We start from the raw sequence: 14,215 nt of genomic DNA on the forward strand, positions 1-14,215 counted from the left end.
AAAAATACAGTGTAGATAATACACTCTAAACTACTTCTTCCCAGATTCTCAAGAGAAAATACCCAATGGGTTATTTTCAACAGAGTGTTTTCGAAATCCCACCCGTTTGCCCAGTAGCACGCCGACCTTTCGCCTAAGACCGTGTCACGTGCTGCTGAAGCTTGTCGCGTAAAACCTTTAGTTACAACTTTGATTTGACCGGTGAGACTATCGTCGATGTTTGGTCTGGTATCGTGCCAGTGCAGTGCCGTGGTCTCACACGGTACAGATAGGGGCATGTTGGTGAATTCCTGATGTATGTTGGCTGCGAAGATAATAATATGGCATTCGTGACTCGAAGTCTTCTCGAGGAGGTTCAGTGCCCGCTCGAAAGATACGCTGGCTGCCTTCCTGCGGCAGGGTAGGAGTCTGGCCTCGAATCAAGCAGCTTCGGCAGTGGTGCTTGGTAGTAGCTCGGAGGCTATTCGCACCGCTCCGTGGTATAATGATCCTAGAATAGTGGAGAGATCCCCCCCCCCTAAGTTTCGGCTGTTCTGTTTTATCCCGTAGAAGATTTTGTTGTGTACTAGGAATCGTCGGATATTCGGTGCTGTTCTACGGTTATTTTTGAGATGGCGGGAGCAGAGAGTGCGGACCAATAGTTTTCTGCTTTCGCAGTCCTTTTTAAGACAATGTACGTGGGGCGTCATCGTTAGTTTTCTGTCAAAGGTGAGTCCGAGGACGACTGGGTCCTTCCGGAAAGGGACGGCGATGATACTGAGCTGGGTTGGTCGGGAGCTTGCTAGGTGGTGGGTACACAGGAGTGAGTGATGGCGCATTTTTCGGCAGAGATATTGAAGCCGGTGGCGAGTGCCCATCGGCCGTCTAGAGTGATATCCGGATACGCAGAATCCAGGATGATATCGTTCGCGTAGATGATTACGTAGACGTCTCTGGGTAGCACAGCGAAAAGCGAGTTCATCTTTACAAATAATAGCTTCACGGCTAGTACTGAATCTCGCCGTACGCCGTTAGTATCGCGGAACTTCTGGGATAATGTCCCGCCTACGCAGACCCCGAAGCGGCAATTGGTGAGTTAGTGTTGGATGCAGATGCCGAGGTTACCATGCTGCATTTTAAAGCAACTGTGATATAAGCAAGGAAAATTCATGGGTCACATGGCCCACGGATAGATACCAGGGAATTTCCATGTAAAATCGGTAACTGTTATCTAGTCTAATCAAAAAGGAAAACTTTTCAGTCATGTAGTTAAAAAACAAAAACAAAATTTTCGATGCATTCGGTATTTTTTTTTATTAAAAACAATGTTAATTCTTTAAAAAAACGTCAATGAATATTGGGGAAGGGGCCCAGGTCAGCCGTACGCCGCAACTTAGTCGCGATGCTCTCACAAGAACGCTGGACGGCACTGACGTCCATCTTCCGGATACAATTCCGGATACTGGCGGTCAATTGCTTCGTATCCTTGAAGCCAATTATATTTGTACACTAGGGCATTGAGTGAGCCGAAAAAAATCCTCAATGGGACGGCACTGGGGCAAGTTAGTCGGGTTCCTTTCTTCCGGCACGTACGGTATCGTTTTCTGTTTAAGATACTCCAGCGTCTTCTTAGCGTAATGGGAAGACGTCTTGTCCAGCCAGAAGACGTGCTTCCCATCCGCATGATGCTCCTTGAAGAACGGCAGAAGAATTTTCTCAAGACACTCCTCCCAGTATACTTGTTGATTGATGGCCAGACCGTTCGGCTTGAACCACGGCTTTGAAATAACTTTTTTTTTTAAATTTAGACTTAAACTTATATTTTACTACGGGGGTGTGGCCGACTTGTCGCTGGAATAGTAGCTGTCATTTCCTGGAATGTGGGACTTTGAGAGCGGAAAGTAACTTTCGTTGTCCAGGACGAACGGCGTCCCGCGGTAATTATTTGTCATCCACTGGCACTGCGATTTCACGATCGCTATCTGCTTGTCCATGTACTTGGGTGACCGAATCTTCTTCCAACAGATGATGTCCTCCATCTTGAGAGTTTGGTGGATCAAGGTATGGGTGCAGTGATATTTTCGGCCGGCGACACGCAAATTCATTCCGTCCTTATTGTAGAACAGCTTTTTCAACGCTTCCTTTTTCTTCTTCGTCATTGTCTTCGCCGGACGGCCACTACCGGATTTCCGCTCCAAGCTCAGGGATGCCAGAATCCCGTAAACTATACTCACGAGCACGTTTTCGTCTCGAAAGTGGTCTACCGTAAACTTTTTTCCACGATGACCAAGCGCTTCGTAAAACCGTACAATACGCTCGCAGAGTGCTTACTGTTTCGACGCCCCCGAGCGAAACGAAACATGCCACCCATTTCTAGGGAGTCCAGAGAGCAATTCTCTTGGAGAGAAAAAAATACGCTCCTTACTTTAATTACAAAAAGGTATTTAAATCATTCTCATTTTTATTGAACACCCGTTACACAATCAAATACCGGATGTTTTGGATAAAATGAGTTAAGTATTGAGCAAAGAAGTATTTAACGAAAGCTAATCGCAACTATTTACCCAGAGACAGAATGAATAGCTTTTGAAAATACTTTAATTATATTAATTTAGACGAAAATTTAGTAAATTCGCTTAAGGTTGGAGAGAGAATGGGCCAAAATCGAAAACGAAAAAATCAGTTTTTTTCCACACCGAGTGTTAGATCTTCATAAAAATCAATCAGCTTATGTAAAATGTTGTTACAGTACTGCTGATTGATTTTTATGAAGATCTAATACTCGGTGTGGAAAAAAACTGCTTTTTTCGTTTTTGATTTTTGCCGATTCTCTCTCCAACCTTAAACAAAAATTTATATTGTTGTCAATATCGATATAGCTCATACTTACATGCACTTTTCAACGCTCCCTCATCCATGGTCACACCAGTCATCCACGGCACTGATAGACCATGCGGTTCCAACTCATCTCTCGGATGTTTAGTAATAAATGCCCCAGGAAGATCCGGTTCAACAACAGGAGGGAATGGAATCATCGGGTCCGTGTCCCAAGTCTGAAACCAAAACGCTTTCCAATATCAAAGTAATCCTAAGTAAGTAGTGTTTTTTGATTGTCTTACGAAAAAGGCATAGAACGCCTTCGTCACTTCCTCGGCCGAAACTCCACGCAAACAGTCGACCATCGCGCGGAAGTTATTCTTCTGTCCCTGCGGGCACCCGAGCATTTCGCCTAGTTGAACCGATCGCTGCCGGGCGACACCCGGATGCGTGGGCTGAGCCCACGAATCCAGATTGACACCGGATTGTGAAATGACGCGATGGAACAGTCCCCGCGACAAGGGAGACATCATGTGATAGGTTCCGCTAGCACCACCTGCACTTTCTCCAAATACTGTAACCAGTTTAGGATTACCTCCGAAGGAAGCAATGTTCTCCTGGATCCACTTCAGAACGAGATTCTGATCCTTAAGACCATTATTTCCAGGACAATCTTCCTGCTCGGTACTCAGAAACCCAAGCGGACCGAGCCGAAAATTAGCACCGATATAGATCACGTCGTGATCCAGCAGAAAGTCCGGACCGTAGAAGCCTCTCGTACCGGATCCACACTGCCATCCGCCACCGTGGAAGAACACCATCACCGGCAGCGGATCATCGCTCGCAGCTCGTTCCGGTACGTACACATTCAGCTGCAGACAATCTTCGACACCGGAAATGTCAACATCTCTCCGGTACGGATCTCGCTGCGTGCAGAGTGGTGCATCGGTGATGGCTTTCCGTTCGCCAGTCCAGCCACCGAACGGCAGGGGAGCCTGAGAATAAAAGAAACAGAAGCTAAATGAGAAAACGATAACGATGCTGAATTGATATGATTATTAGGTGCAGAGTAGAAACATGATCTAGTCACCTTTTAAAAAGCAGTTACGATTGAATTAACATATATTAGCATACGTTTTGTAGTAGTATTTCACACAGAATTTTAATAGTTGATGGTGTTAGGTTCGACAACTACACAGCTAAATGGTAAAATTTAGAGCAATTATAGAAAAGTTTCAACAACAGTTCTAGCCGGTGCGGCAGGTGCAATTAAATTAATGAATGATAATGATTTGTCCGACCGGATTGCCGCCTGGCATTAGCTCTCTATCAGATGGGACCGGTCAAGGACTGAAAATAAAATTTTATCTCGCTTGGAACGGTAACCCTTGAAATTAATTCCAAGTAGGTAAAGATAGGTACTTGTTTCATCGGTTTATGGAGTGCTATTTCTGCAATTAGCACGAGTGGAATTGCAATCGCATATTTTTCGCTTGAATAAACAAAAGCTTGATATAGGTAGGTATATTCCGAGTAGCTATCGAATACGTTGAAATGCTGTTTTGTGCGTTCCACGGCTTCTTGGTTGCTTGGAAACGAAGCCAAGGCATGGCCGAAAACTGATGGCGTTTTCGTTTTTTCTTGGTGCTACACCGGTGTAGTGCAAAGAAAGAGATAGACTGATTACACCAAGGGGTGAGTCGCTTAGCACAAATCGAATTGTGCTCACAAACAAACAGCGTGGTAGCTTGTGCCGCAATGTGCCACGATGTGCCACGCGTGTTCGGTTAAACAAAAGCAATGCTTGCTATGATTATTGAACTACACTTTGCTGACAGTTTTTGAGTTGTCAGAAGTGTGCCTCATTGTGCCACACACTGTGGTAACGAGTGAAATGATCGTGTATTAATGTGAATCGTAATCTTATATCGTGTTATCGTAGGTGATACAGTGTGTATGGCACATTGTTCTAAGCGACTCACCCCTTGGATTACACCCAAGTTTGAATGAGTGTAGCACCGACTACACCGGTGTAGTGCACTGTCAAAAACGAATATGCCATGAGATTGAAAATTTTAGCACTTTTATCATGTTGCAATGCAAAAAAAAACAAAAATTCACATCGGGGGAAAGGCATATTATCTACACGTAATAAACAAAGATATTGATGTGCTAATGCACAATCGCGGATAATTTGTGTTGTTTTGAAAGTGTGTGTGCAATTAGTTGAGAAGAAGGAGTATGCACTGCGAATACAATGTTTAGGGTAAACAGGTCTAATACGCCCCCCTTAAGGAAAAATAAGCAATATTGCACCATTCGACACTATGATCTCCGCACCAACTACTCTAATTTATTGTTATATTAGTTAGAAATTAGTACCCGTTTAATTTTTAATTAAAAACATCCTGATACAAGTATTATTAAACATTTTTCAAAGATTCCTAAATTCAAGTTTTTTCTTTCACCCAGGGTAAAATGCCCCCGGTTAAAGTGTTATATGCCCCACAACAAGAGGTTGGTATGCCCCACAGCAATCGGTAAATATGCCCCGCAACAACGGGTGGGGCGTTTTAGCCTGTAATGAGCTGTTGTGAATGCATGAATAATTCTATGCGCACATATAGTTTTGAGACAAGCTAAAAACTAAGATAGTAACTATAATATTCTACTTGAAATAGTTTTATTAAATCCGACTGTTTCTAATTTGTTGTAATGTTATTGGAAAAAGTGCGAGCTTACATCAAAGTAGCTCTTTTGAAACTTTTGTGTATAGGGTAAGGTGGGGTAAATCCGGCCTAGTAAATGGTGTTTTTTTGCAACATATTAAAAATACCAAACTAACTTAGTACGTTGATGTCATGAAACGATACTGTTGTCAGTCATTTTTACTTTTTAGATAATTCGGAAATCCTGGGAATTGAAGAGGGGCATTTTGCCCCGATGGGGCGTATTATTCCCTTTTACCCTATTCAAAATATTTATGCAGTCATACTTTTTTCTCAATCAGTTCATTGTTTGGTGCGAACGAGATAGCGGTGTTATTTATATTTTAAGTATCTTAGAATGAAGAATACAGTTCGACATACAAGAGGGGGCTAATTGATTTTTATTAGGAGTACGTGGAGGGGAGGTGGGTCAACAAAATATATATTATTCAGGACTGCTAATTCAGATAATTAGCAAGAGATATTATTAGATTTATTAAATCTAGAAAAAATACATTCAAATTTTATTTTTGTAACGGAGTCTTATGTTTCTGCGAGATATTCCAAAGGGGGCTTATTTCCAACATCTGCGTACAGCAGTCGTATCAAGGACAGGGAATCGAAGGCAGACATGAGGACATGGAAAGAAGAACAAAACTTGCAACTTTCAGGCAAACGGACTATCAGTGACATCAATTAGGGGTTCAGGCTACCAAGACGTCAAGATTCAGGTTGACGGGCGGTATTCTGTGTTGGACCCACAGGGATTCCTCAAAAGTGATCAAATCATCAGTTCCCAGATTTCCTTTTAAGCAGGCGATGCAGTGGGGGCGAAGGCGGTCACATAGTGGCATTCTGCAACAGGTCGGCCTCATAAGGCCGGGCAAGGGACTTCAAAAACGAGAATTAAAATGAGAGGGGCCAAATTGATATTTCTTGAGCGTTTTTTCAAAACGTCATATCTGCAATGAGTTACTCTCTTTGTTTACTTTCTCTTCTGTTAATAATTCGGTCACTTTAACATTTATCCCTCAACTCTTTGCATAATATGCTAGTTAAAACCACCGTCTTTCGATCTGTACTGTAAAATAAGTGAAAAGCGTTATAGTGACGCCGTAAAAATCGAAAGAGAAAAGAGACGAGGAAAAAATAAGATAAAGTTCAACAAACTCGAAATACGGTCAGAACTATTAGTCGCACTAAAACGGAATGCTCGGACAATCAAAAATATATGCAAATACCCTTAATTTAACATAATAATATCCCATGTCGATGCGCTATAACCGTAGATATTTGGGTTTTACTAAACGTACATTTTATTTTAAAGATGAAACTTATTTCTTCACGCTAACTCGAAAACTGTTCTACGGTAAAATTTTTGGACTTTAATTTTGGATTCAGTATGCAATTTTATATTGAAAATGACCACCAACTTTTTGAGTTCAGAAATGCTGTAAACTAGTGTTATCTTTCGGCATAAATCTTTACATGTGAACGAAACCAGAAATACCACAGTTTCATTTTCCTCTCGGCAACAGCATTTGACATGGAAGCTGCTACTAATCACGATATAGTTAGTAAGATGCGAGAACATTTTTTACGAAACTATTTTACCTTAAAATCGTGATATATTTCAGTTTATATGGGGCATCTTTTAGAAAATTTTCGATAAGATCAATTCTTCTAAAAACACCTAAACAAACATAAATTTTATTTCAAACACGCTCAACTTCTGTCCGTCAAGATTGTTTTGTAATTTATTAATTGATCTTACAATTGAAAAAGGTACTTATCTGCTTTTTTTATTCATCGAAATAATCTTGTGTATCAATAAATCTTGTAGTAACGCTAAACATTTTTGTCAACGATGGGTAATTTAATATCCTCAAATAGGTCGATAGAAGTCATACAATACATATCTTTCCCATACACTTGTTTTTCTTTCTGATTGTTGGAAAGATGAAGGAAATTTTCAACATTAGTCCTTCAAAAATGCTCGAAGAACTTCACAATGTTTCCCTGTTTAATATTACATCAAAATTTAGATTATGAACTTCCAGTTCAAAATCTATTGATAGTCCCGTTCATTCGATACACGCTGACTCATAGGACGACCGTACGTTAAAATGGGAATACAACGCTTGTTTTGATATTTTTCTAAGGGGATAAGTTATTACTTTTTGATATTGGCTGGAAAAGGTCATCCAAATATTCAAAAACATTTATACGGGTAAATGCGAAATATATCGTAAAAACCCGACCCGACCCGTACCCGGAATAAATATTTTTTAATGTACCCAACCCGACCCGTACCCGGTGATAACAAAACCCGAACCCACCCCGATTCCTACGGGTACGGGTTCGGGTCGGATATCGGGTAAAAATATCCGTACCCGCCCATCTCCAATTTAGATATGAGCCCTGGAGAAGATCCATGTAGATAAATCGCCATGCGAAAAATACAAGTGCTATTTAGACAACCGGTTTAGCAAAAAGTCATTCAAAATCGGTGAAAGATCAGGCTGGTGCAGCTTCTCTGAAAGAACGTTGATGGAAACTGAGTCAAAAGCCCCCTGGATGTTCCTGTTTTTGTTAGCATAGGCCAATTGGATTTATGTAGAGAGCAATGCATTCTGCCTTTGCGGAAGCCAAATTGCATCTTTTTTATTGTTTATTACAGACTTTTCAACAATTGTCATTCGGGTCTGTAAATTGTATATGTGACAGTAAGCCATTTGCTTCGACCCCATTGTCGATGCGAAACAAGATAATTTTCCCGAACAACTTTCATATACAGGATAGTATTGTAACAGGCCGGTACGAGTTGTGGTCGGAGGCTGATGACCTTCACCTGCCTTTAGTCATGTGAGACAAAATTACCCTCAAAGAACTTGTAAAATTCAACAAGCGCCTACACCACCATCGGAAACGGTGTTTCGTTCGCGGTATCGAGAGGAGACGTGGCGCTTTACGTTTTCTGTGCCGAGACAGAGACCGGACAGATCTTCTTGGCGAAAACGAATATCTAGCGGTTTGAATACTCCACGTTATCGTCCGTAATGTTTGGGTTATTCATACGTCAAGCCGTGCCCCAAAGAGTGGTCATCGCTATTTATCTGGTTAACCCGTCGACAAACCGGCGCCAATAACTGTGTTTTTTGGTTTTCAGTAGACTTTTCATTCGCTGTCGATCGCTAGCTGGTAACCCGTTGTCCCGGAAGGCCTTATACGCAGCGAAGTTTTCCGCGTACAGGTCGGAGCACTCTTCGTCCCACCACGGGGTGGAAGACCTTCCGCGGTTGTTCGCGCCAGGTACTGGTCTAGTCTGTGCTTGATTCGCTCTGTCGAGAATTCTAACCAGCCAAAGACCTGCACTCTTCCTCTAGAGGAAGTTCTTGGGTGGTTTCGATTTTATCAGATATCGCGGTCGCGTAACTCTTCCAATCAATGTTCAGTGTGTTGTTTCTGATGGTCTTAAAACGTTGAAAACACGATAGGAAAATGAAATATTAATCCCCGAAAGTACTCCTCCATGTTGTTGGTGCAGGAGGACACCTTGGGACCCTTACGAGGAAATCTAGGGGGGGGGGGGGGGCAAGATTTCTCCTCTTCTCTCTTATGGACCGTTAGATTCTTGCTCAATAAGAGCCTAAAGAGCATAGGAATGTTGGGAAGGGGCATATAGCGAAGCCTTCTTTATCATTTCCGCATAAGAGCGCTTCGAACGTTTCTTAACAGAGCGCTTAATTTTATCCCCGCGTGGCTTCTACACAGGGCATAATTGGAGAATATGCGGAGGACCCAGCAAAAATAAACTCTTCAGTATCTTTGCTTCAAGAGTTCTCCTCATGCTTTCCACTGCATTTGCCGCACCGCTTCGTATTGGCACCATAAGTGGCTGTGTGATCCAACTGCTTGCAGCTAGTGTTGCTCATTATCCGCAGCACAAATTGGCGAACAGGTACAAGAACTTTGCCAAGGAGGATATAGTTAAGAAGAGAAGACCCGGCGAAGGTCCGAGCGAGTAAAGGCGCTATAACCTAGGCTCATTAGTCAGAACAGGGCTAAATACTTCTGTCCCATCCCATCCCTGGAACCTAGGACCAAAGGAGTGACATTAAACCTCTTAGTCAAGTCACTCCCAACGATTTATCAAATCCCCATCAAATTGAAACGGTCGGTACGGTTGTCCACGTTTCTTCCTTATTCATGGTTTGAAATAGTTCGTTGATTAAATTCTTCAATAAATGAATAATTTAATTGCCGTATAATTTTAAATCATCTTCACTTTGTACGCTGCACAGTTGGCCTGGCCGTTTTAATGATTGTGTCACATTTCAAATGTACCACAAACATTAATATTGACAAGAAAAATTGTAGGCGACGTCTGCAATTTTCCAGAATCTCCACATGTATTGGCTGTGTATGTGTAGACTAGACTAGCCTAGACCAGAAGAGAAGACCCGGTGAAGGTCTCCCGAAACCAGACTGATAGAGAGTAAGTAACCTTACCCTCTCGGTATTTGCGGTATGCAATTGCTTGCAGTCCAAAAGCTGAATCAGTTAAAATGAGCACCCCTAAAATAGCCAACCGCGTGCTCGAACTGATCTTTGCACTTCAGCTCCGGTTCGGATACAACCCAGTTGGTTTCAACGGCCATTGCTGGTATGTAGACTTTAATCTCCCGCCTAAAGCGCTCATAGTAACCAATCTTGTTTGCTTGACCGAGGTCATTCACTAAAACACGTATATTGTTTGCTCGAACACGTTTAATCTATGTTACAGTCGGGTACTGAGTAGTCAGGCCTTGAGAACGTACTTATATATTAACTGCTTTCTCTCCTGTCTGAAAATACACCATCCATGGCCCAGCTGAATCTAGTGACTATTTCCTCAAAAGGGGAGCTATGCGAGTGGTAGGGAAATCATGAACTTCCATGTTAATATAAGATGGTATTTCGGCATCGGCCAAGCACGACGGCAGAGTGTTGTATAAACGGGAATGTATATGGTTAGGTTTCAAGGTAGAGAGAAAGAAGAAAAAACAGAAAACGAAGGGAAAGAAAAAACCAAACAAAACTCATCTACAGTAACTTCGATTGTTTTGCTTCAGCGAGGATAATGTACTGGATTTGCTACCGGCACCAACAGAACGGCGACAAACAAGCGAATAAAGGCTGGTATAACTCACTGAACTGAACTGATTTCATTTCGTAGTTCTAGAAATCTTGGCAGAAAATCAAACAAATGTAAGAATTCTGGAGAAAATTTAGATTAAGACGTAAGTAACAATAATAGATTTTCTTTAGGGTTTTTCTCTTCTTTTCATTTTTCGATCGTTTCAATATTTACTACTCAACTTTGCAAAATATTCTAGTAAAAACCGTCGCTTTTCGATATGACTTAATAAAGGCGAATGACCCTAACGTTAAAACCTCTATAATCAAGAATAAAAAATGATATGACTTAAGAATTAGTGCAAAGTGCTATAATGATGTCGTAATATTCGAAAGAGAAAGTAAGCAAAAAGAGGTTCTTAATATTACTTACGATCTAATCTAAATTTTCTCCAGAAATCTCCTGAATAGTAATATTAGAACAACTTGGTTTAAAGCCTTTTGGTCGGTATCCAACGAGTAAACAGATCGAAATGGTAAGTTAAACGAAAGCAATTAAATAAAAACTTCCCCCCAGAGGCAGAATTCGAACCTGCAACCCTTGGGATTTTGGCTCAACGCTTAATCCGTGAGTGGCATAAAAACAAATTTCACCAAACTGTACATACAGTCCGTTTCACACATTCCCTCAAAACGACAATACTATGGCTCCACTTTTAAGCTCCAGCCGCTTTATGAGTTATAGAAGCTGTCGTTTCAAAAACATAAAAAAGTATCTCCCAATCCGACCGAGCATCGCTTGCACAAACGCCAAAAGCAATTTCAAATCCGTGTCCACCTTTGACAAATTGCTGCAATTCAGATGACACTGGCCACAAGCTCCCCCGTCAAAATGCATCTCGGTTAGCTCGTCCAGTTACGATGCAAATTGAACAAGATCGCTCCTAATGATATGTCCGTTGGTAGCTTGTGTGTATACGGTACGTGCCAACTGCTGCTGAGCTCAATCGCGGTGACAGTTCCGTAAAAGCACAAATTCTCATCAGCATCGCAGCCACAGCAGAAGATTAACTTTTATCTGCTCTGGAAGCTTGCCATAATTAGTCAACTTCAACAAATTAAAACTAGCTTGACATACGCTGCTGCTGCTGTGTGTACACACACTTTGCTAACAAATCGCCTTCGCCCTCTGACAACTGTCGCGCTTCTGTGCTCTACACTGATGTAGTTTCGATTCCAGCCACAGCACAGAACACCGACCGGCGGAAACAAGCACGCACAATTCTAGGTCCTGAATCCTGATTGCGCTAATAACGAGCCGCCGCACCGTACAGGTAGCATCGAGTCACGTCCAGGATCCTGCCAACTTTTGCTCAGACGTGTTGGAATGACGAGAAGAAGAAAAAAAACGACCAACGGTGTATAGCCGGCAGTCGAAAACTCTCCCCTGCTACCGAAGCGACGACGGGCGGATGAATTTACAAGAATTTCAAATAATACCGCCGCCCCCCCAATTCCCCACACAGTCAGGGTCTGGGAGGTGATGGAGATGCGCATTTTGATGTGGGATGAAAATGAGCAAACATAACTGCTGTCTTCATTTCCCTCTACAGGGATGGTTGACGGGCGGACGTTCCCGCAAGCAGACGCCGTTAATAAAGTGGAGTTGTGCAACTTTTGATTTGTTTTCTTTTGTTATTACCTATAAGGTGAAGCTGGTGAAACCATTCTCATCAGCATATTTCCGCTTTAGTATTGTTTCAAATGGCACCGAGGGGATGTTTTCCGTGTCCTTTAGGATTATTTTTTTCTGCTTTATGACACACTGAAAATATTCTGGTGTTATATAGAGTAAGGTGATCCATGATATGTTTCACAAACTGCAAGTGGAATACCGCACGCGGTGTAAACCAACTGTGTCAGATAATAGGTTTTGCTCGTTTGCTGCACATTTTGTCAGCATTGAATAGAACGATCATCCACCAAAAAAGTTCTCACGTTGATATGAAGCGAGTTACTGTTGGACTCGCAATACATGCCAAGCATTGCATTGCAGTATGCCTAATAACTTAATCATTTGCACATTGTTGCTGATATTTTAGGCTATGTTTGGCTACAAATGAGGGGCTCAGTTCGTACAACGCGCCAACTCAAAAAAATCGAAAGTTAGTTGATTGGAAATTATCATCTGTTATAATGTGCTAAAGTTTGTTACAGTAGTAATGTAATCAAAAATATCCCATTTGTTTTTTGTGGATTTTGAAAAAAGAATACTCCGAAGACTAAATAAATTTAAAAAAAGAATTTTTTTAGCAAACTATCATGGTTATATACAACAGAGAATAAAATGTTGAAAAAGTACTATTTTAGGACGTTTGACCAAAACAAAAATTGTGTAATACATGTTCACATTCTAGATAACTTTGATCAACCTTTTGCCTCGATTTCCGCGCATTTGTTTGTTTTTGATTCATAACGTTGTTAACAATGCGAAGCGATGGTATCCGTCAAGTAGGAAACCTGGAGAATTTTTTCTCAATCATTTCCAACGGCGCTCGTATCGTAAGGATGCGATGGATGAAGCCTACTCCTTCTAACCTGAACTTTCAATGCGAAATATAAGACGATACAAAATCCCAAATAACGCAGTGCGCATAAGAAGGACAAATCTGATCAACATCAACAAAATCAACATGAACCGTAGTTGCTGCTCAGGCACCAACGATTGCCGGAACAACAGAATCTACGCACAGCGTTTCCGACAGTTGAGATGCATCTACTACCTCCAAATTAACAGCCAGTACCACAAACGACAAAATAAATAACAAAAAATAGGATCGTGACTCGTTGGACCAACAAACAAACCAAGACAGTTAATCCAAAAATTTCTATAAACAAAGTCAATAACGAGCACAAGCTGGACCAAAATTGAGAGAAAGCGGATAAGGTGACTTCTTAGCAACAGCAGGCGATGCAGGATTTCCATATAATTAAATTCGATGTATTTATTTCTATTTACATTTAAGCATTAAAAAATTCACGGCTCAGTAAAGCTAACACATTGAGTCGTGACAAATAAACGAATTAAAAAAACCCAAGGAAACTCACAAAAATACAAAAAAAGTTTCAGAAAAATTAGATATTTCAATTTTAGAATTCTACGTGAAATTTCAGAATTTTTTAGATTCCAAAAAAAATTGAAGCGTCAGAAAATTTCTTTAAAACGAAAACAAGATCCTGAAATTTCAAAAAAATTCAAAAAATCTGAAAGCAAGAAAAAAAAAATTCAGCCGATTTCAATTTTTTTACAAAATTTCCGAAAGTTTCAAAAAATTTCATAAAATTTATGAAAATTTTCAAACATTATACGTATTACAAAATTTAAAAAAGGGGAGGGGCATAGCGTAGTAGGTAAATCCATTGCCTTTTACGCAGATCACCTGGGTTCGTTTCCCAACCCCGCACATCATGTTGGAGATTTTTCCAAAAAGAGATTTCTCTAACCCGAAAAAAGGTGAATGACCCTAAGGTTAAAACCTCTACAGGCAAAATCAAAAAAAAAAAATATCAAAGAAAATTAAAATACTCCGAAA

At 41.1% G+C, this 14,215-nt stretch overlaps 1 protein-coding gene across 1 annotated transcript in view; it reads right to left on the reverse strand.

Moving 5' to 3' along the window:
* The window catches only part of LOC131685230 (carboxylic ester hydrolase), a 74,909-nt gene that overhangs the window by 13,390 nt on the left and 47,304 nt on the right, over window positions 1-14,215 (reverse strand). The window contains exons 2-3 of the mRNA XM_058968810.1: window positions 3,099-3,791; window positions 2,870-3,032 (exon numbers count right to left, since the gene is read on the reverse strand). Coding sequence (XP_058824793.1) covers window positions 2,870-3,032; window positions 3,099-3,791 — 856 coding nt within the window. The remainder of the gene's footprint in view (window positions 1-2,869; window positions 3,033-3,098; window positions 3,792-14,215) is intronic.

This window comes from Topomyia yanbarensis, chromosome 2, assembly GCF_030247195.1.
Source record: "Topomyia yanbarensis strain Yona2022 chromosome 2, ASM3024719v1, whole genome shotgun sequence".
Taxonomy (NCBI): Eukaryota; Metazoa; Arthropoda; class Insecta; order Diptera; family Culicidae; genus Topomyia; species Topomyia yanbarensis.